This window comes from Pocillopora verrucosa, chromosome 4 (genome assembly GCF_036669915.1).
Source record: "Pocillopora verrucosa isolate sample1 chromosome 4, ASM3666991v2, whole genome shotgun sequence".
NCBI classification, from domain to species: domain Eukaryota; kingdom Metazoa; phylum Cnidaria; class Anthozoa; order Scleractinia; family Pocilloporidae; genus Pocillopora; species Pocillopora verrucosa.
The window spans coordinates 7,830,999-7,854,015 of NC_089315.1; the positions used below are offsets into that span (position 1 = coordinate 7,830,999).

General features: G+C 38.1%; 2 protein-coding genes and 1 pseudogene across 2 annotated transcripts; 1 reads left to right on the forward strand and 2 right to left on the reverse strand.

Moving 5' to 3' along the window:
* Positions 1–6,475, reverse strand: part of LOC131787579 (uncharacterized) — an 11,362-nt pseudogene extending 4,887 nt beyond the window's left edge.
* Positions 6,476–11,348: 4,873 nt separating this feature from the next.
* On the forward strand, positions 11,349–12,764 carry LOC131780648 (uncharacterized). Its single transcript, XM_059097263.2, has one exon. The coding sequence runs from the start codon at positions 11,599–11,601 to the stop codon at positions 12,193–12,195; it is 597 nt and encodes a 198-aa protein (XP_058953246.2). The 5' UTR covers positions 11,349–11,598; the 3' UTR covers positions 12,196–12,764.
* A 4,412-nt stretch (positions 12,765–17,176) lies between these two features.
* Positions 17,177–22,495, reverse strand: LOC131780645 (uncharacterized). The gene is made up of 4 exons (XM_059097261.2): positions 21,657–22,495; positions 19,961–20,276; positions 18,744–18,987; positions 17,177–18,022 (listed from the first exon to the last, which is right to left on the reverse strand). Exons 1-4 carry the CDS (start codon positions 22,420–22,422, stop codon positions 17,648–17,650), a joined length of 1,701 nt encoding a protein of 566 aa, XP_058953244.1. The 5' UTR covers positions 22,423–22,495; the 3' UTR covers positions 17,177–17,647.
* Between the last annotated feature and the right edge of the window lie 522 nt (positions 22,496–23,017).

Sequence of the window (23,017 nt, forward strand, 5' to 3'; positions counted from 1 at the left end):
AGTACAAAAATAGCTAATGTTACCTCCTGAGCCTTAGGGCAGAAGCATGTTTTCTGCTTTTTCTTGCTGCACGTCTCAGGTAGATTACTGCGATAAAAACTACGAACAGAAGGATGCAAACACCCACTAATAAACCAGCAAGCTGTGGTGTTGAAAGGATTTTACCACTGCCTGAGACTGAAGATTTAACCGTGCCTTTTTCAGCAGTCCTATGAATTGAACCTACAATCAAGATGAAATTTATCATTAATTTCTCCGTTCCCGTTATTGATCGAAAATACTACTTCTCTCTCTTGTTGTTGGACATCTCCTATATTCCTTAAATTAAGCTATTCTCTGAGAATTTACGTATGTTCGTGATGTTTCATGAAGACATTATTACTCTCGCTAATAAGTTTAGCTATTTCTATCAAGCACATTAAACAATTATGGCACTCGACTTGCAAAGAACCCTCATTTGATTCTGATGATGAAGTCCGCTCAGGCTTCCGAAACGTCAGTCTCTGCTAACATTAGTCAGTCCTTCCGGGACCACTCTCACCTGAACGATCAGACCACATGACCAATTTTTTTTTCCACAAGCTCGTTGTGAAAAAGGCTCTGTTCAGCCCCAAGAAAAAATACCCTCTATCATCTCGGGCGAACGATATCGTTATTACAGACTTCGCTTGCAAGCCCATGGTTCAAGTTTGTTATAAGACATAACAAAAATAAGGAGAAAAGACAAAAAATATATTTTAAGTACCTGATGATGCTGTTGTTATTATCCATGGCCTCGACCTTGCACTCTGTCCCAGCTCATTCCACGCCGACATTTCAATTGTGTATTGCCTGTCGTACTCTAACGATACAGTATGGCTTGTCTTCGTAACATTTGTGACATTGACTTGGTTCCAGGACTCCCCTGCTCCTCCCGGATAAATCAGTCGATAGTGTATTGAGTACATGGTCAGCGGACACCCATTAGCTGTTTGAGGACTCCAGGATAACGTGATATTGTTACTCGATATTTCTTGTTTCATAGGGGTTATAATTGGAGGTGAAGGAATGCCTTCAAAAAGAAAATTAGATGGTGTTTGTAAACCTCTTTGGGAATAGAACAAGGTAGTTCTTTGAGATATAAAAGTGCTGCACAATTACGATTGATTTATGGATGAATAATCGCAACAATTGTTCAACAGAAATTAAAATTTTACTCTCTCGTGCATTCAAAACCGCTTGAAATGAGAGAATTTTTTCTTTTTGTGGAAATACTGTTTGATGTACTTTACGGTACATTCCTGACATAGTTTTACAACTCAGTGGAAGATCTAGGGGAGGGAGAGCCGGTAGGGCAAGCGACAAAAAACCGCCCCCCACCCTTGATCTGGATCTGCCACTGCAACTTCAGTGCAATCGACTTCAAAGTTTCACTTTGTTAAGGTTATTACCTCCGGTGGTTTGGAAATTCCAAATTTTGCTGTCATTGAATGGACTCTCCCCTGATTCGCTAATCGAGGTAACAGACACATTGTATTCTTTCCTGCAGCTCAAATGAAGCGTACAACTTGTGCGACTTCCGTCCAACTCTACCGAGTACCAGTTGCCTTGTTGTCTCGCTGATGACATAACCTCTCTGTAATACACATTGTATTTGACAACCGGACATGCTCCTACCAAGGGAGGTTCCCACACCACTAGGACGCCCCCCCTGATACACTCTTGGTCGTGTTGACGATAAGCGGAACTCCTAGAAAATTATTTGATAAATGATTAGTAAGATTCAAGGTCTGCAATAAGCTCATGGGAAGGGGAGGGGAAGGACGTTAATACAGACGGTGTAGCTCATCACTATTCTATTTTACCATCCTGATATGAAGATTCATCGGATAAATTTTTCTTAATCAATAGAATTCACCTCTTAGTTTGTTGACTTGTTCCAGCGACAGTGCCGAGCCAAACACATAAAGATCCATCACTGATCCATAGAACTGATGATCATCCCAGTGCCCGTCATCACCGATCTGGTACCGATTCCCTGTAGGTTCGTAAAACGCATCCTCTGATGAAAAAGAGTTCTCCCCCACTCTTAACCCGTCGGCTAATATCGACACGGCGGTTTTTTTATGATCCCATATAACAACCACGTGGATCCACGCGTCAAAAGAAACATCAGCACTTCCTGCGGACCACCATTGGCTTTCTCCGTATCCTTCTCTGCGACGATGGAAGATAATCTCTCGGTTTTTTAGACTTAGCAAAAAATTCCATGGTCTTCGCCAGTCACCGTATATTGCTGCAGTCTCATCCTTAACGCTTTTTGTTTGTTTAATCCAACAGGCAATTGTAAAACTGCGGCCTCCAAGATTTATTAGAGGCACGCTGGCATAGGAACTCGATTGGTTAAAAGTGATAGCGTTGCTGCTGGCGCATCGACCCTTGGTGAAAGATGGCGAACCAGATAAACTGGAATTGAAGCAAAAAAGTGTTGAATTTATGCGATCCCTTCGAGATCGAAGGACGATCTTAATTTATGGAAAGAACTACTTCACTTGTGTACCTGACTTATCACACCATTAAAAATATGGCACCATATGAAGAATGAAATATACAATTTTCCATTTATCCGTCAGGTATGTTACTGTTACTTCCTGGTAATACTCAAATCACAAAATTTTCAAAAATACCTTACATTCCCATCTTGACCGTTAAGTAGCCAGTGATCTAGAACTACTCCATCTGCAAAAAGGGAAAAAAATGATAGATAGGCAAATGTCAGGCAAAACTGTAGTGGGAGTGTTTACCTTAAGAAGGAACTGTTTTTGGTGCCAGTGTCAGACGATTTTGAAAACGTTAGCGAAAGTCATCATCAAATTCTCAGTCTCAGGCAGTGCAGTGGTTCATGGGTTAACCCTCTAACTCCCATGATCTCATTAGTGATTCTCCTTACTGTCTGCTATACAATTCTTATGATGCTAGTTCTGAGAGTTTGGTATTGGATTAACTTATAATCCCCTAACTGATCTTTTTCTTTATTCTCATCACTTGCCTGCTTGATATTGTATTGATATCGTGAGGAGAAATTCTGTCTTGGTCACTCGTGGGAGTTAGAGGGTTAACAATTTTCAGCTATGTGATGCACCATAGTCTGGCCTTTGTTGAAGCATTGGCAAAAAGAGAATTTACTTATTAGAATCCTAACGTTATATTGTATTTTAATGATAACGAATACCTTGTGCCGTAATTTTGCAGCACTTTAATGTCTCAATACAGCTTAAGGCATTACACCCTCCTCTGTACACTCCAGCCATGTAATACCAGTCTCGGCACGTGTTCCAGCCCTCTGTATCAAGTTTTTGTCCCACATCTTCAAAGTAGCAATCTGTGGTCCTACTTATGTAGGTCTTTGGCCTGCAACACGAGGCTTGCTCGATGTTGTCCAAAAAAGTTTCATTTGAATGATAAAATCCTCGTAGAAAATCATAGTCTTCAGGACAGGAAGCCCACTTGTGGTTTCTTGATTGAAAACAAAAAATTTTAATAACTAAATATTCGTATTCGTCATTTTCTTGAGCGTTAGATTTTTCACCTTTATGTCGCCAATCAAAGCTCCACGCCTGACCAACAATTATCGAGGCTTCATTGTAAACTTCTTTTTCTACCTGTTTACGTAAGTTTGCGGAGCCGGGTTATCTTTATCACATCGGTCGTGAATCAGGAAAAAATAGAAAGATAAACGATATTCATTAAATGGTACCAAACCGCATGAATCAATGCGTGAAAACTCGAGAAATCAGGTTACGTCTGGTTTTAGCACTGCATGAGTTTTCCAGACCAAACATATATAGGGCACAATCCACGGTTACTTTCGGCACTCTAAGTGAAGTTTCCCTTTTGTGGTTATTTTTGAAATCATGATCAGTCAATTTAGGATGAACATGCAGATAAAACTGACGGCGAGCGGTAGGATGACTGACATTTTGACCTTTTTCACGACGAAAAGGAAACATTTTAGGGATGATATCAATAATGAATTCGTACTGCTTGTGAGGTGCACAAGAAAGACCTTAAGAACAACAAAGGAAGTCACTTGAAGATAACAGAGAACCAATTCAGGATGTTTCGTCTTCTCTTTCCTTCAGTTTATCTTTCTCGTACTTCTAAATACAGCTGAGGGATTCACAACAAGAAATTCTTAAACAAATTAATGCTGTTTTAGACGCAGGGTACCGATTAAACAAAACAACGTTTGAGAAAATTTAACGCGAAACGAGATAAAAGGGATAGATATCAACACATGCCTACATTTCCAAGTGTCTTGAACTGTTGCGCAAGAAAGTCGGGCATAAATCTACACAAACACTTACCTGCTTAATGATTTTTTCCAGTTCTCTGTTTTACACTCAGTATCCTCGTCCAGAAACTCATGAGGTGGAATGCAGCATTGCCCTGCTTTGATATTATCGATACCGTCGGAGTTGCTGATATGCGCCCTCAAAACTCCTTTCAGGTACTTTCCAAGTGGGCAGCTCGCCCATCCTGCACTACCCAGAGTGATATTCCAGTCTACTTGAGTGCAGTCGCTGTAAGCTGTGAGGGATAGGAAGCATTCAATTCTATTGCTCACCAAACACTCAACTTCAATTGACCCAAGAAAGTACCGCAGGGAAATTAGCCATGCGCTCTCGTAAAGCTATCTGGTGGAGTGTTAGGGCTAAAATGGTAACTTATGTTTTTCATCTAATCGAGAACTACCTGGAGGATGATATCGTAATATAGATTAAGGCTATCTAATGAAAACTCCGTGAGCTCAGGGTGAAGAGGGAGAGGAAGTAGACGAGGTGTGAGCAAGTTGCCTGCCCGATCTATATTTATGCTGTAAAAAAAGGAACTTGCTTACCCGATATTGGAATGATGAATCCTAAACAAGCCTACGGATAAAAGAGCGAGAGGTAATAAGAAAGGTTAAATCAATTACGCAGCAAACTACTAAGTTAGCTTCTAGATTAGAGTAGATGTTTTGATTCAGTTGCTACGCACATTCGACCCTGAAACTTGTAGGTTTTTAGCGGTTTTCGTCCGAACGTCTTAGATACTGGGAAATTAGTATATATAAATACCGGTATTTTATTAGACGTTTTGGTTTGTATTATCACTGATTAGTATATACCACACTGGACTAAAGGCCTTCACCTTGTAGAAATTTTCTTCTGAGCAATTTGCTCACGAAAGGGAATTCTTTACCATGAAAAACTTTACACTTCCGGTTCAAATTCCCCTCCCCAGCCAGGCAAGGTTCAAATTCCCCACCCCCGGGCACGGCCGACGGTCAATTACCCGTGGGTGCCCCGAAGGGAGGGGGGAAGTTAAAGCTTCGAATTGATTGGTTCCCAAGCCATATGATAAACAACTTAAAACCTCGACCGTTAAGTTGTTATGGGAATATCTTAAACCTCGGCCCAGTTCCAGGTTTTTAAAATCCGACCCATGTCAAACCATCCGTGTTCCTCGTATTCAATACATCTGAATTCCATGAGTGAACAGATTTGCAGTTCAAACACGAGAAAACGTACTTTTCTTGGTAGGAGGAGAATTTAATTTATCTTATTCTTGAAATTTTTCTGGTGTCAATTTTTATATTTTTGCGAATTACCATCTACAAACGAAAAAACGTTTGTTTGCCGTAAACTACGTTTTGATTGCGGGCCCCGCGAAAAATGATTTTTTTAAGATGTTAATTGTTTCCATTCTTAGGCAGATCTGCTTTTCGTGCGTGATGAAACCGAAAATTTTAGTTTTATTCAATATCAATCCTGCCGAATTAACTGTCACACTCAGTTAAAAAACAAAACAAAACAAACCATCGAGAGTCTGTCGAAATGTGATACGCCAAATTGTCCCTCTTAAAAGAACATCGTACAAGAAATTTCAGTCCCTCCCTACAATGATTTTACTTCCGGTCACCACTTTCGCTTCCTTATGAAAGAAATTCATATACGCAGATTAACTAAAAGTTCCTGAAAGATCATCGCATCAGAACAAATTTCATGGGGTTGTCCTTTTTAAAGACAAGGAAAGAGAATTGGAAAACCTACCCCAAAAATATTATGTAGAATTCTAATTAACACTGTATGCTATTGTAATTTACTTCAAAATTTCTCCACGTACTGTAACTGGTAAAGAGTTAATTCTCGCCTCTTCCATTCAAAGCTTAATGTTGTACTCAGGGAACGACTAATTTGGGTCAATTTCTGACGATGGTGTGAAGGTTATGCCGAGTTAGTTAGCTAAAATACCTAAATGTTTAGAAATCGTGATAAAATTCAACTTAACGTACCATCACGATAACGGACACCCAGAGGGATCCCATTCGTAATTTAGCTGTTTGACTCCCCAGTTGATGATGATCTCTTAAGGTATGACTGAGTTCTTTCTTAGTTGCAGCCACACGGCACTGTAAATGGCAAATTATGATGCGATGCGAAGTACGTGATGCGAAGCCTCAGAATCTTTTTATTTGCATCTGTATTCGCTTTTTATCAAGCAATTTACTTTCACCTGTCATGCATGTACAAACAAGTCACTAATTACCGTTCGGTTTGGCTAATATACGTGCTCAATTTACGAGTACTATCCTATAAATGTAGCCTATGCTGCGTGTAGAAAAAGGACACCTCATCGGATTTCATTTTGCTGGGTGTTCATCTTTTCATGGTGAAAAAAAGCTAGTAAAGGTGTTTGGAATTTTCTCTAATAGTTTTATATCATCAACGCTTCAAAATAATTAAGGTCCCAGTGTGAGAACATCTGTCAATATCTTGCATAATGGTCGTTAAGAAATTTTAACCAAGATTAATACGATTTTGAACAATGGCAAATTCGTGAAGTATATCACGATTTTCTGATGAATCTGGAACTCGGTTTAGTTCACAGTCATAGCGAAGAACTCGCCGACATTCTGGGGACTCAGATATTTGCTTCAATAACGCAAATGCACATCGAGATCTTCAGAATAAATATTTCATAGGCAGGATTTGTGGCGAAGTAAAAAGAGCTAAGATGCGCCATTACACTGGCAATTTACAAATGTGCGGGTGATATGATTGTTATTAAAATTTTCGTTCTGATGAACATGTAACTTCAACTTTCATTAGCTTTACATCGGTGAATGACAAACGAGGAATGAGAATCACGAAAATTATTGACTTGAAGATACGATATTATCTTGGTAAAACACAAAAGTTTAATAACCATTAGCCACATGTGAAAATGTGAGGAATGAGAAAAAAAAATTTAAAAAATAATAATACTTATTCATGAAACGATTTTTATGGTGAACTAGTAAACCAGATTTTTAGTCTTCCTGAAAAAAGAGAATTCCTCATTTTGTCTTCCGTTTGCTTACAGGAACACACTCTCAAGTAAGTCTGCCAATTCCCAAAAAGTAATCTATCACCAGCTGTTCCACTAAGGTCAAGTGAAGAGCACAACACAAGAAGTGCTTTTAAACAAGGTTATACAAAAAACAAAGAAACGTGGTAATCTTTTTAATTTGGGGCCAGTCATACGGTTGTCCTTGAACACACAAACACAAAAGCAGGACTTCAGGGCTAATTGTTGCGGGCAAACATAAAACCTTCCAGAAAACTAATATTGATACTTCTGTGAGTGATTTTAAATGTGAAAAAAAACACTTAATGGTCTCCCTGCATATGAAATGTAGCTTGATACGTGATGGACCGTCGTCTTGAGACGCTGTGAGCACGCAATTTCTGCATGTAATATAAAAAATGGGAGAACGATTCTGCGAAGAGTGACCCATTCTCTATGACTCATAGCTCTGATAATTTGTGTGGTACTGGCTTGAGGCGGGGGATAGGCATTGGGGTTTATTAGAAACCGCAAAACCGTAGAAAAAATAATCCAAAACTGCAAAAAAAACAAACAAAAAAAAATAAAATCGGTCAAAACCGAAAACCGCTTGCAAAATCGTTAAAACCGATAAATTTTCACATCCCAGTTGACAAAACCCTAATTGATCCCAAACATTGGTGACAAATGGAGCATACAGAGTTTCGCAGCTATTCGAGATCAGTGGAGGCGCAAAATTGCTGCTCAGATCGAAGAGAAACCGGAACCCGTTCGCATACCGAATCCGAAGTCCCGATAGTGTTGTTGACGAAAAGCGAAAACCAAACGCTGAAAAACGGAAAATCCGCAAACCACGAAAAACACCACAACCGAAAAACCGAATTTTTTTTTGCGGCCAAAACCGCAAACCCCAAAAACCCAAAGCCCCCTCGTTGAGATTATCACAGCTATGACTATTTGAAGAATATTCTTTGTCACCATGAGGATTGGTTTTCTTATCAATAAATTCTCGGGGTCTATTTCTCTGCCACTTTTAATTCTTGTGTGGCTCCAATACTTTACCATTGAGTCCATATTTTTACAAGAGATCTCCTCTTCAGTCAAGTCGTCGGTTTTATACATGATATATACCAGAACGAGTTTTAGTGTTCCCATGCAAGATGGTAATGTTCTTATTTCTCTGTTTCTATTCCACACTTTGGCGAAATCTCATTGAGAAAATTTCTGAGCCTCAATCCAAAAGACGTCTGATCTTTTTTTCTTCAAACATTTATATTTTTATTGCTCCAGGCAAATAGCACTGAAAGGGTTGGATCTACGGAGAAAATGACCTCAAAGACTTGCGAAGTTACAGTTCTCAGCTAAGTTAGCGTGTAAAACTAAATTATCTGGGTTTCACATACTAAAATTTTAAAATCGTTGGCCGGTCTTTGAAAATCCAATTCTCCCAATACAACTCGACTAGAGCATAATATGGTTATCGCTAATAGAATAAACAAAACATTCTTGCTGCAAAAAAGGAGTAATTGTTTTGGAAATTAAGGCGTAGTAAATATATGGTGCATCGAACGTTAGGGATCCTCGCAGCTATGAACACCACTGAACTAGTAGTTGGGATAAGACCTGAAAAAAATTCAGGCTCGTATGGGATTTGAACCCATGACCCCTGCGATACCGGTGATGTGCTCTACCAACTGAGCTAACAAGCCAAGCCAAGCTGGGAATTCGGTCAAACATAATGACTAGTTCACTAGTGTTCATAGCTGCGAGGATCCCTTTTATTCGTTTCTTCCCCGCAATGCACATATATGATTTTCATATATCTACAATTATTATGTGGTGCATTTTTTTAAAGAGGAAAATCGGAATTTTTATCAATGATTTTTTTAAACCTCAGGATCACCTTATCTATCTGCTACTAAGAGAGATTACCATGGTATTGTCATGGATTATTGTGCTCTCTAAGAGCATTATATTAAGGGATTTTAACACAAACAATAAAACGTATCCTCTAGAGACGTCTTTCGTGCGATGTACAATCACTTTACTGAAGTTACAGCAAATTGAATGAGCAAACGAGCATAATACTGAACTCGTCTACTAAAGGCTTCCTGCCTACACCATTGATCTTCACACGGACCAGACTGAGACTAACGTTTATTTTTGGAAGACTGCGTAATGGTGGTTTAGTGACATTGATATAGAACATTATGGTATGAATGTCTAATGGAAATAAGGAAAAACGGTTCCATTTTATTGTAACGAAGACAGACAGTATCCTGAAGTGTTGTTTATTTCGAGAATAACGCTGATCCTGTTCCTTATCGATCAAAATACGAACGGATTTGACAAAACGTCAACTATTTGGAGCGTGGTCATTGAATTCCAAGGTATCATCTCATCTCTAATACTATGCCTGAAAACGTCAAACTACCTCCACTACTGTGTATGACAGTTAACAAAGCACATCCCTCGAGGTCCGAGTATCGCTTTAGCTTTACTCCAAAGGTAAAACTTGTTCAACCCCACATCAAACTTGCGTCGAGTTTCATGTATCGTCGACCTCCCGAATACGTTCGTGGTCAGCCTCGCCTGAGCTTCCAACCAGGGTATGTACCTGCTGCTAGAAGTGGAGGTCTTGGAGACTACGTCTTCTTGCATAGCAACGCGTTTTACAATGGAACCAAAGAGGAAAGGACTTATTTTACGGTCAGACCAGACTGGGTGTCAGAGAGGTCTGTGAGAAAGAACAATCCATTTTCTTGAAGACAACGCGGACTCTCGCTATCTCCTATCTTTTTAATCATTAATCGTTTGATCCAATAACGTTGGCGTAAGTTTTTAACTTCTAATTGCAATGGCACGTTCTATTTTCAATGAAAGCAAGATTTTGTTATAAGTAAGAATGCCTAAGACGGGCAAATTGTGTGTTTTCTATTACTATTCGTCGGAATTGCATGCAGCAGCAGCAGCAGTTGATGAAAGTTCCATTTACAGCGCACAGTCCGAAAGCAAAAAGGCGTGAGAATATGATAAATAAAAATGGATTTAAACCATACACATCAACAAGCAATAATTGAAGAATGTAAACACAATAACTTAATTTCAAGCACAAGAAGCTATTTTGGGCTCAGCAGTAGTGAATAATATCGAATAATAATGCTGCGCTTACTTATAAAGAACAAAACTTCAAGTAACTTCTGTTTCATCTGGACCATTGCATCACCTTGCCTGCAGCAGAAAACTGATGCCCAAATTGTTTTCTTTTTCTAGGAGCAGTTATTCCGTGACTTATACCGTGACTTTCAGAACTCTTCAAGAAATGTTACTTGTTTTCTGAAGTGTTTATTGTAACAACTGCATTGACAGTGTAAGGAGGTTCTCTTAAATAAATATTGACAAATTTTTTATTCTTTCTTCGAGCTTTTCTTAAAATCGCTGAACGTAATTCGCCAAACCCATGTCACACGAGAGACTGAGGGGGTGCCTTTCCTGTTTTATGCGACAAGTATGGCTTTTTGAGGATTAACTATGACCCGCATTTGAGAACGCTGGCCATTTTTGTGAGGTGGAAGAACTTTGGGGCCGTGATGGAACCTATACAAACTTAAAACTGAATAAGCCATTCACTAAGTCCGTTGGTTTTCTTTAAAGGCAGTACTGTCATGGTACTCAGCACTTCGAAAAGGAAAAGGCTCGATCTTAAATTTGGCTTTTCGATGACCCACCGATGACTGAAAAAACTCCAGTAACACCGGCAAAGACACGCTCGATTCATTCGATCAGACCAGCCAGAGATAGAAATGTGAGCTTTGAACCTTGCCGAGACTAGTTTGTTTACTCTGGGCACAATAGCGTTTGATTGAGTCCAGAAAAGAAAGCAGTAATTGCATAACAATAACGGAAAGAATTAAAGTTGTTATCCTAAGTAATGAAATGTAAACGATCTGCGTTGCTACTGACGACAAGTAACGCAATATTGTGTACCCCACGAAATGAGCTTGGGACAACTGATTAGTCCTGAACGTGAAAAACCATTTATAGTGGAGATTAACAGCTCACAGCCAATATACCCTGAATTTAAGAGATAAGACGTTAAGAAGGTTTTTAACAAGTCGTTTGACATCTTTCCCTGACGTAATTACAGCGCCGAGTTCGGCCAAATTTCAAGCAAGACGCCACAATTTTGTGTTCTCAAAAAGAGCAGCCGTTCATTCAGCTTTGCCTTTGGAAAACTTTTATAACGAAATGCCGGCAAAATACGGAAAGGAGCCAGGACTTTTGCAAGAGACAATCAGTAAGTTAACCTACAAGAGTGAATATGCGACAAATTATACAGGGGAACGTGTCCCAATACAGAACATCCGAATTCCAACAGGATTAAGGCCGTGTGTTAGGATGTCTGCATGGGACGAGGCTCAGAAACCAGAGACCTCTCGGGTGATTCAATTACCATTTCACCAAAGGCGAAACCATCCTGCCAGAATAAATCTGCAAGGATTACAGCCATCGCCAACTGCAAGAGCAAAAAGTGCTGTTCAAAGACCCAGCAGCAACATTTCCGAATTGAGTCGAAACGGTGGTCGGAAATCTACGATTCCGATGTCGGCAGACTCGAGGCACGAAAGACCTGGTAGGAGAGATTTACTCAACCGACCCCACAGCTTAGTGGCACGAAGACCGCAGAGTGAACTTTCGCGTTATCCGAAAGAATTTCGTTACATTGACAAACAGTGCTTCTTCCATCCGGCGAACGAGCCAACGAGAGGCTTCTTTGTCATTAGCCCAGACTGGGTATCCGAGCGTAGGAATTACTTTATACGCAAGAATACTTTGTTTGGTTAAGTTAGCTCGGTCTGACTTAGGCCAATAATCACTGATGAATTACTAATGAGTATCGACCCTGCTATCAAATTAACATAACCTATAAAAATGATAATCAGTGTTTACACTATCATTTTGGAAAATTGAGTGCTTTCGTCAGAATTTTGTCATTACAGCATCTGAGTCTGTAAAATACACATTTGTTTAAACTCGAGGTGCAGTGTGAAGGTCTTTCTGAAACCAGGAGATCACAATCTCTTGCTGAAACGTAACAGTCCTTCTTCCATCTATGTTTTGCTCGTAGCCTTGTGACTGGTCTAAATTTGAAGGTTGAGGAAAAGCAATTAAACCGCTAAGAGCGATTTCCTCTTTCTATTATCGACCACGAGGGTTACTCGAAATTATTTCCCTTCGACAGGAAGCAGTTTTGCTCTCGATCGATTGGAATCAATCTTTTCAATTGACGACCAAACTCAAAATCTGCCAACGTTCTAGCCTTCATAGTGCACATATGATTTTTTAGTTACTTGCATGTTTTTCTAAAACTTAAAAGTGAAGGATATTTTTACTGTCGAGAAATATCACTTGAACTATGGAAAAAACGTTTAGATTTCAGGGGAAAACAATCGCATTAGAAAAGAAGGTGGTCAACTTTTAAACTATCCATTCTCCATTCCCACCATGGAAACCTCACAGACTCCGAATTGTGAAAAGATGCAATCTATTTTTTACACCACGAACAATAGTTTAATCGACTTCCCGCACTGCGCAAGCTATTCATAGCACGAAGTTACGTTTATGCAAAAATTGAGCGCCTCTATAGGCTGTTTTCACGAGCGCTTAGAACTTAGGAACGTATAACAAATTGTATGATTGTTTTGAATCGGCAAAAGTACTGTGAAGGTGTTATTTTTATCAAAAAATGACTAATCTCATGAAGAGAGAAAATCAATCTGTAAAGCAAACAGCTTCACATAATATTCATTTCAGATATGTATAATTATCAATTCATGCTAATGGTAATTGTTTACGATTGTTTTGTCTCCAATTCATGCCGTGCGAGAATCATGACTATTTCCTACAGAGATTGGTATTCAAAATAGACGCTTCCTATTAAAAATTTATCACAGTTAATGCACTATCCATAGCAACTACCTTCGTTGACAATTTGGACACAAGAAAGTTAAGCACCGAAAGCAAGTGCATTAGAACCGTAGGTCAGTCTTTTACAGGCTCTTCCTTTCATTTGGGTCTTCAAACAGCTCGAGACCGATTGTTCTAACTGAAGTTTGTTTGAATCCTTAAATGCGACATTTTTGTGATTGAAACTGTGGGCTGAGTGTTGAATACCAGCTGGAACTGCGAATTAGAGATTGAACCAATTTTCGTGTGAGCTGTGAAAGGTATCAACCTCAGCTCCTTGTGTCAGAAGTGAAAACAAAACTTAACTGAGACGGTTTCCCTAAACGCTGAACTGCTGAAATCTCCACATCACCGCTATAACAGAGGAGCAAAATGGAGTTGCTTTACCCAGGGTATCAAAGCTACTTCAATAGATTTCTTACCAAGCCATTTCAAACCGAGTATAACACAAGATATTGCCGCTCAAATGCACCTGTCCTGTACAGTCAAGTGCCGAAATATACATGGCTCGGACCTCGGCGGCCCACAGTAGCTTCGAAGTATGAATTGGGGGATGCCACTAAGCTAACCTATCTCAGACCACCGTTTGCCGCCAGAATGACAAGCTACGAACCCGAACAAAAATACCTGGGGCGAAAAATTGGAGGTGCTAGAGATTCCGTGCAAGGTCGCAACAATTCTTTGGAAGGAAAAGGTTACCACTCAACAAAACTTCCGTACGTTCCTACAGATGGTAGCTTTATCGCTTCAACTCCCAAAAATGGAGGCTTGCCTTGTGAGAAAGTTGACCAGGATAGTTCATCGCACGAAAGCTCATCGTCAGAACCAGTACAACCACTTTCAAGGATGATTTATTCCCTTAGCGCTACAGGTTCCCAAAAATACCCCCACGTAACCACATCCTCACGTGAAAAAGCCTCCGCCAAGTTCTCACTGTCACGAGATAAGAACATACTGGGGAGGGTGGCTCCCAGACCCTCAACTCTATTGTCTAAGCATCCAAAGGACGTACGCTACGTGCGCGATACTTGCTTTTTCCAGCCAACACTGGAGAGAAAGAAACACTACTACATTGTCAACCCGAACTGGTTTTCAGAACAACAGGTTACCGTCCCCAAGAACAATGTGTTCTCATGAAATCCTGGGCCCCTGTAAACTCCTACAATCAGATTACTTCTTTGAACCCTTAACTTTCAGTGATAAGAAATGACAAACCACACCTTGCATATAAAACAACTGTATTTTTACAGGTGATAAAACTCCTCAAAGGACCAGCCTGGTAACAAATAAAGCTTTCAATTATGAACAATATCAGAGCCAAATCTGTGAAAGTCTAATTTCTTTAAGTCAATATCCTTTACAACTTGCACCACTGTAACCACCGGTATATAAAAATGCTCCTCTACCAATTTTCATATAAATGTAACGAAGTAAACCTCAAGAAAATTGTAAACCAAAGAGTCCAGAGGTGTTGCCCAGAACCAAAAGAAAATATTAAAAGGCTTTACCCTTCACCTCACTCAAGTGTCAACAAATTCTAATGGTTTACTTCACTTATTTTCCACTCCATCTGTATAAAGTAATTCCCTTGATTAGAACATTTTAACCCTTTAACTCCCATGAGTGACCAAGTCAGAATTTCTCCTTACAATATCAATACAATATCAAAGAGACAAGTGATGAGAATAAATAAAAATATTAACTAGGGAATTATTAGTTGATGCATTACCAAATTCTCAAAATTAACATCACAAGAACTATTTGGCAGACAGTAAGGAGAATTACTAATGAGGTCTTGGGAGTTAAAGGATTAAAAGACAACAGCTCCTTGTGCTGTACCCTTTCACCCAAGAAGAGAAAAATGAATAGGTAAAAAAGGAAGGTTGACATGTATGTAAGTATGAAAGTGTTTAGTTTTCACTTGAGATTTTTGAGGAAATAAAACAACCTAGGATTATTCTTTATCTTACTTTGATCATCAAAGAAGACTGATCACAAATTGGATTAATTATCACAATGACAATAAATTTCATGTATATGTACCTTCATGTGGTACCCACTATTACAAGGAGCTGTTCTACTGCCAATTACTTTTGCATTCACAATTGAAAACTAAAATTATTAACTGCAAAAGACCTTTGAAAAAAAAACCGAAAATTTTGAGGGAACTGCATCAAAAAAAAACAAAAAACAAATGACTAGCATCCCTACATAATATTTTTCATGTTCTTAAATGTCCATGTTTATAGCTAAAACATCAAACTCTGATTTTCAAGGAAATTACATTATGACAAACCAAAGCATAAGATCTTAATCTGTTAATGTACTTTTAAATACTCTAATTTACATTTACATCAAATAAATGTTTTATTTTTTTCTAGGGATTATAAATGTTTTTATTCTTTTTTTTTTCCTTAATTAACCTCTAATTGAAATGAAACTAGTAAGTACACTTTAAAACAAACTATCACTGAACATCTTCCTCCTGGGAATGATGTCAAATAAACTGCTCTGAAAATTTCCAAAGAAATCTTAACCCAACTTAACGTCCTCCCCTGGACGTCTTAAAGCTACTGGTATGTAATTTCCTTAACTCACAGTCATACATTTACAGTACCTGTAGGCTAATCATACACATTAAGGGCTATGTAAAGACAATATTCTGTTTATAATTCATTAGTTCTAGTCCTTTGTCTGTTTGACAGTGCTATTGGGGGATCATCTAGTTATCACTATTGGGGGTCAAAGTGCTAGTCAGACTATCCTTGACTTGACACACATGAACAGCTAAAGACCCACTTAAGTTTCTTATTAATTTTTGTACAAACATGTACATCACAGTTGTAAAATCTTTGATTTTTTGTTGCTTTTTATAATTTTTACATGGCTAGTTCATTCCAAGGTATTACTGATTGTCTCACAATGTTGCTCAGATATAGATTGAATCATATCACAAATGGACTGTTAATGGTACCAAACCAGTTTGTTTGGCAAGGAAAAATACTTTCTTGACTAAAGGGGTTTTACCAATCAGTCCAGAATAAATATCTCCTGAATAGAATACACACAAGTGCATACATATTCATGTGTCTACTACCAATACAGACTAGTCCTGATTGTTCAGGCTGAGTATCTTTGCTGGATAAATCGCTATCCAGCAGTGGGATGGAAGAGTTCTTATATCTCTCTCAAAAACAAGTTACCAACTATACAACAAACAACACTTTATCCAAATAAAAAGCAGGATCCATATTTTGGACAACCAGGAAGTCTATACCTGGTTGCTTAGGATGTGCAAGTTTGGTTTGGGAGTAAAGTGGTGATAAGATTTAATCAAAGAACAGGTACAAAGCCCATGGCACAATGTAACTAGAGCCAGCCTAATTTACATATTTTTGCCAAAAATTGCTTTCTAAAATACAAAATAAAACAACATCATGAAAATGCACTCATTAAATAAACCAACAGATAGTAACTCACATTTAAAAATAAAAAATAATTATATGCCAAAGACATGTCAAAATTGTTAACTGATTCAGTTACAGTTTGAAAAGAAATTTAAAATGTACAAAGAGTAAAATCACACAATATTTTTTTATGTCACCTTGAAACATTGAAAAGGTTATATTACAACAAACCCCAAGATTGTCAATGGTGGTTTTGTCTTGATAAATTAAAAAATAATAATGTGTCAACAAGTTCCACAGCATGGATAAATATCTCTTTAGGGATGGTTACCTTAAAACCCTTGCCTTAGTGGAATAAGTCCAGTTTTCCTTGCTTGTGTCCAAGAAAAAATTTAGAACCTTCACATGTTTTTATAAAACAGTTTTGTTTTACTATTTTGTGTCAAGATGGATTTCCCTGGTAAGAAGATTATTTCTTAGCTATCACAATTGACTCTTTTTTCATTTTTCCTTCTTTTGCTTTTTTTTTCCAGTCTCTTATTGTTATCTAGGAAATTGGTTTTTATTTCTTTTTGTTTGTTTGTTTGTTTGTTTGCTAGATACCCAAAACACCAAGCCTCTCCCTTTTCTAATAGATTAACAAATGAGAATTTTAAAGAGATAGCAATTGTATCTGTGAATCCTCATGTACTGGTCCTTTGAGGCAAATAAAGCACATGAAACAGATCTCTATTACAGGCAAAATACAGTGAAAAAAAAATGATTTTAAACAAATGTAAGTAAATATTACTGTTCAATAAATAGAAATTTCATTAATATATCCTTTAGGGAAAATTCAAAATAAAAAACACTCTTTACAAACTATAAAATATCAGGTATACTTAATTATGGCTGTAGCTGTTGTCTTCTTCTGTTTGTATCTCTCACACCTTTTTGACAGCCAGATGAACATTAACCCTCAAGTCCAGTATTGGGTTCCTGTCCAGCCAGTAACTGATAAGACTCACCCATTCACACATAGCAGCCGATTTTAAACCTTCCTCACGATCAGAATTTAGTTCTGCATAAGTAGTATACAACCTAAATGATTTGTTTTCTTTGTACTCCTCTTGCTCTGTGCTATCATGTGAAGGGAATATCAAGTCTTCTATGAAGTTCTTGGTTTGAATGTGAGCATTGTCCACAAAAAGGAATAATGACCCTCGAGAGGCTCGCTTAATAATGTCACGAAGATACTGGAAAGATCCAGGAAGATTCTGGACAGCAGACACAAATTTTGATAACAGGAACAACTTTGCCTGAAGGTAGTAACAAGAAAAACATGTTGTTCAGCCAAAAGTATAAGATCTTAGGGGCAATATACTCATGGAAGAAAAATTATCTTTCTCGAAGGGGGAGAAAAAAATTCAACATGGCTATTGCTTCCACTGACACTATCACTGACTTTAACATCAACAGGTATTAGTTGAAAGAACAATTTCTAATGAAACTCTTGACTGGGCCCTTTAAGATCTTTTATGATGTTGCTAATTAAGAAACTGTGTTCTGAAAAATAGCTAGCTAGACAGAATTAATAAAACACTACTGTACAAAATCTTCCCAGGAACCTGAAAGATCATAGAAGAGATCCACCACATTCATAAAAGATCCTGTCATGCCCCAAATCCTTTAAAAAAATGACTCCCAAAAAACTATTTGAAGATCAAGAGTAATTCTACCCACATTATATCATGTTGTCCAGAAACAGAAAATCAACCTCTCTTTTCCCCACATGGTTCACATTACAGCCATTTGTGAATCATTTATTAGTTCAGAAAGAAAGATAGTCATTGACGGTAGCTAATACTGGTCCCATTAAAAAAAAAAAATGCCATTATATTGATTGAAAACAAAATACAGATTCAGGGTTAGGATAGAGAGATAATTTTCTTACTAGGAAAAATTTACTTCATGAAAATGCAAACACAAAAAAACATGAACAAGATACTGTTACTTACAGAACATAGCTATTCAACTCACCTTCTTGAAAGCATAGTTTGGTGATGGTGGTGAATTTCCCCTGCTTCCATGGCTGACACTGTTACAAATGTCAAAAGCACTGTACTGGAAAGATACATTGCAGACATCTTGCAATAGAATCTGAGCTGTGTGTGACCACTGCTCACAGTTGTCTAAAAGTAACCACTGAGTCTTGGATGGAAGCAGCTGATAGAGACCTAGAATCTCACTACCAGGTCCTGCACCAAGGCAGCATACTTGCAACCTAAACAAAAATGAATTATCACTTGGCCAGTCACATTCATGTAAATTTGAATAACAAAATATGAAATAAGGCAGCTACAAATGAGTTTCTTGAGAGCTCAGTTAGGGAGAACACCATGATTGTGTGTAAATTAACAAGACAATATATAAGCAACTATTTCAGTTCAGTATAATAATGTCTTTCTTCAAAATGACGAATGTCTTTCTTTGAGAACAGTCTGTACTTTTAAAGAAACTGGAAAAACAAAGAGAACACATACAGAACACTTCAGGCCCCAATTGTTCGGAGGGTGGATAATGCTATCCACTGGATAAATTGCTATCAGTTGGATAGCGCAGTACCTTTTGTTAACGCTTCTCTGCTGCATACTGATTTATTGGTTGGATGGTATTATCTGCCCTTTGAACAACTCGACCCAGTACATTAGTTAATTGTAAATGGCTTTGTAGTTCTTGATAATAGGTTAAAAGTTAGCACTAAAAGCTTTAAAATGTCAAGGACTCTTGTGACGAGAACATCAGATCTTTGGTATTCAAGGAAAAATCCATTCTTTAGGTCAGAGTCAGGGTAAAGGTATTAAAAAGCATGCCATACCCTCCCCATTCCCCCAAAAAGAAGTATGCTCCCAAACAAGAATGATAAACGCCAGTTGCAGATTTTTGACGATAAAAGAATGAAGAAAATGGATTTCTTGTTAGTTTGATTACCCTCATTCAACAAGCTTTTCTGTAAGTATGACTTGTTTATGTATCTTTTTTAACAACATCCAAAATGAGCATTTACTTCTTTATATGAAAAATAATAAAGTGGGGCAAAGATGCAGCCAGTCTGCTGTGGAAGATCCCTCTTTTGCATAAATATAGTTTGACACACATGTACACCAATGCTCACTCCTTATCAAGTCTAGTAATTTCTCAGACACATGGAATATATCTATGGTCTGCAATAAATAACTATAGCAAGCTATACAAACCTCTCTAGATCTTGACTTTTCCTTACAAACTCTGTGAGAGGCTCAAATTGACCTGACGTCACAACAGCATGAATCAAGGTAGCATGGGCTGCTGTATAAGTTCCAAGATAAGCCCATCGTGATTCTGCATCATTGAACTGAATCTGGTCAGTTGCCTGGCTCGAAAATAGTTGTGAAACTCTCAAAAGTTTGTCCCTCAGTGCAACCTTCCAAAAATGTGGATCTGATTGCAAAAGCTTGAGCTCTAGCTTAGTTTTTTCCTCTAGCTGGCTGAATGAAGTCTTCAGAGCCTCAAGTACTTTTATACAAAAACATTCTGCAAAACAAATGGACCAATTTTTCAAAGTTTTATCACACAAACCGTATAACTTTGAAGGTGAGTTGAATAGGAAAAATGGCAAACTTTGTAATCTGTTGTTGACACTTGGACTTAACTCTTGCCTACCCACAGTCAATCAACCTGTGCAACCTCCACTGTCATAAACCTACTCGTATTTTATGAAAAAACAGTGCCACAGTTTAAATCCCTAGTATACATGAAATAATTTTTATGACAAGAATTCTGGTCCAACACCTCTGCAGAAATGAAAAGATACAAACCGAAAAGCTATTAAAAATTAGTGCTTTTGGGAAAGTTGAAAGGTCTAATGATGGAAGTTCTTAGGAGTGTAGACAGTTGTTATCAAGTTTTGAATTCACTTGGTACGCTTGAGTCTGCTTGTTTTGCTTTAAGCTGTTAAATAATTTATTGTTGGCAGAAGAACTTGAGAGCTAAAACTCTTGGGAATGGCTTTGAAATGACCCCAGAAGGAAACAGATGGTTAAAGAGATAACATCAGAGCAAGGTACATTAGTGAGCCATAAATTTGGATTTTATCCTTTAAAAGGTATCTTTCCTTCATCAGGAACATTTTCATGTAAAATGTAAATTCAAATGCTTCTTGTTAAAACTGCTCTTAAACTGCCTGAGCTGTCTGTGGACACATTATGTTCAAATATTTTCTACAGTAACTGTATAAAGAGCCAAAGTACATGTATGGTGTCTGAAAAACACTGTTGACAAACTGTATCTATAATAACTTAGAAGTTCCAAATTCCACAATTTTTGATAGTGTCATGTGAGAGTTGGGTTTTCACGAGTAGTATAAACATAAAGCTATTAAAGAATCATATCTCTGAAGAATTTTCATCAAGTATATTAAATATTGAACGATGGTGTGACTTTTGCAGTGGAATGGTTCTACTGACACCAAACTGCAAATTTGATCGAAGTTTCCTCACCGGAAACAATTGGTTTCCGCTATGATGGCAAACAACATGTAATCCTCGTGTAACCTGTAATTACTTTCAGTCAAATGAATATCGAGAAATTTTCTTTATTAATCAATAAAACAGGCTCCACGAAGATAAACTTAACATAATTTCAGAGAATGAAAATACCTGCATCAGAAATGCCAAATGGAATAGTAAATATTGACCAAGTGCACGATCAACTTTAAATATTTTCATCACTACACAAGCCTTATCATAAAATGAGTGTGGTGTTGTCTCTGTTTAGACGACAAAAATATACAGCAAATTATTTTAAGCAAACGCGAATTCAGATCATCTACACTAGATGAAGGGAAAGTTTAAGGTTTTAGTCAAATACAATTTTTTTTAGGGAAACACCTGCAATCTGTACGGCGCCTCTTACCTTCCAAACCAGTGCTAAGACTCTTTCCTCTCTGCTGCCCACTTTCGATCGGAACGTTTAGATGTGCAGTGTTTTGTTTAGTTCCCAAATGGCCTTCGTCGCTCTTAGTATAGGACGATTTACCATTAGTGAATCCTTTTGAAACAACAGATGCGTAAGTTGCTCCCTGTTGGGCGAGTGCCTTCCCAAACCGTTCTTTGCCACCTGTCCTTGACGGTTGGATGTCATCACCAAGAACAGGTTCTTGTTGAAGTTTTTCTTCGTATCGATCTCGAACTTTCCTCTTATATTGCACGATATCTCGCCGGAGTTGGCATTCAAAGCAATCTTTCAATGTTTCGTGCGGCTGATGCTTTCTCCAACTGATAAACGAAGGTAAATACTTAAAATGGCGACAAACCGAGCACTGGCGAATGATTACACTGGAATGATAGCCGGTCTGAAATAATCCAAGCGCCTCGAGAGTTGCGGCACAATCGATACAAATCCGATTTTTCTTGTCAGTGAACCACTCCGCAATTTTGAACATGCACAGTGGCGCTTTCTTGGCACAGCTATGACACTCTTGCAGACGATCGTAGACGCAATCGCCACACACTAGGAAAGCGTTTTCTCTCAAAAACTTGTCTTGTTCTTGTTCTTCACTTTCCGAGTCTGCTTTCTCAGCAAATGACGGATGAATTTTAGTAATATTGAAAAAATCCTCGTGCCTTCTACCGGTGTGGTCGCAATTGAAGCAGCGCAAGACTTCCATCTGAGTACTCATAGGATCTGCCGAAAGAAATCTGAAGTAAACACAACAAGTTGATGGATTCCTGTTGAAAAATCCACCGATGTTGAAAGTTAATGGAGAAAGGAACACACAGACCACAGTGCTTTGCAAGCTTCATATACAGCTCCAGTCCTTTGCCGGCTGCCTATGGGTGCTAAGTGAATATTTCATAAGTGGCCTGATGTGGGCAGAGTCCAAACTCCATTCTCCTCCAATTGCCGTGTCGTTCAAGGAATCGTACGATACTTTTGGTGAGTTATTATTATTTTTACATATAAATAAAATAAAACAATAATAATAATAATAGTAACTCTATGTCAGCGTATAGAGTAGAGTGGTGTGTTTTTATTTTTGTAAACGGTACAGTAATTCAAATTCAAGGTTACTTTTGCCACAGAAGTGGAGACTGGTCAGGAAAGCAGCCAAAACATACATCTCGGCTCCCTTGCCATGCACAATCTTAGTATCTTTTGTTTTCGAGTTCGCTTATTTATGATGAGCACAATTATGGAAGTTTCTAAGTCTAACTTTCTAGTTTCTAAACAACTGATAGAAATGTTCCTGAAACTTGTGTACTGTCAGGTTTAAA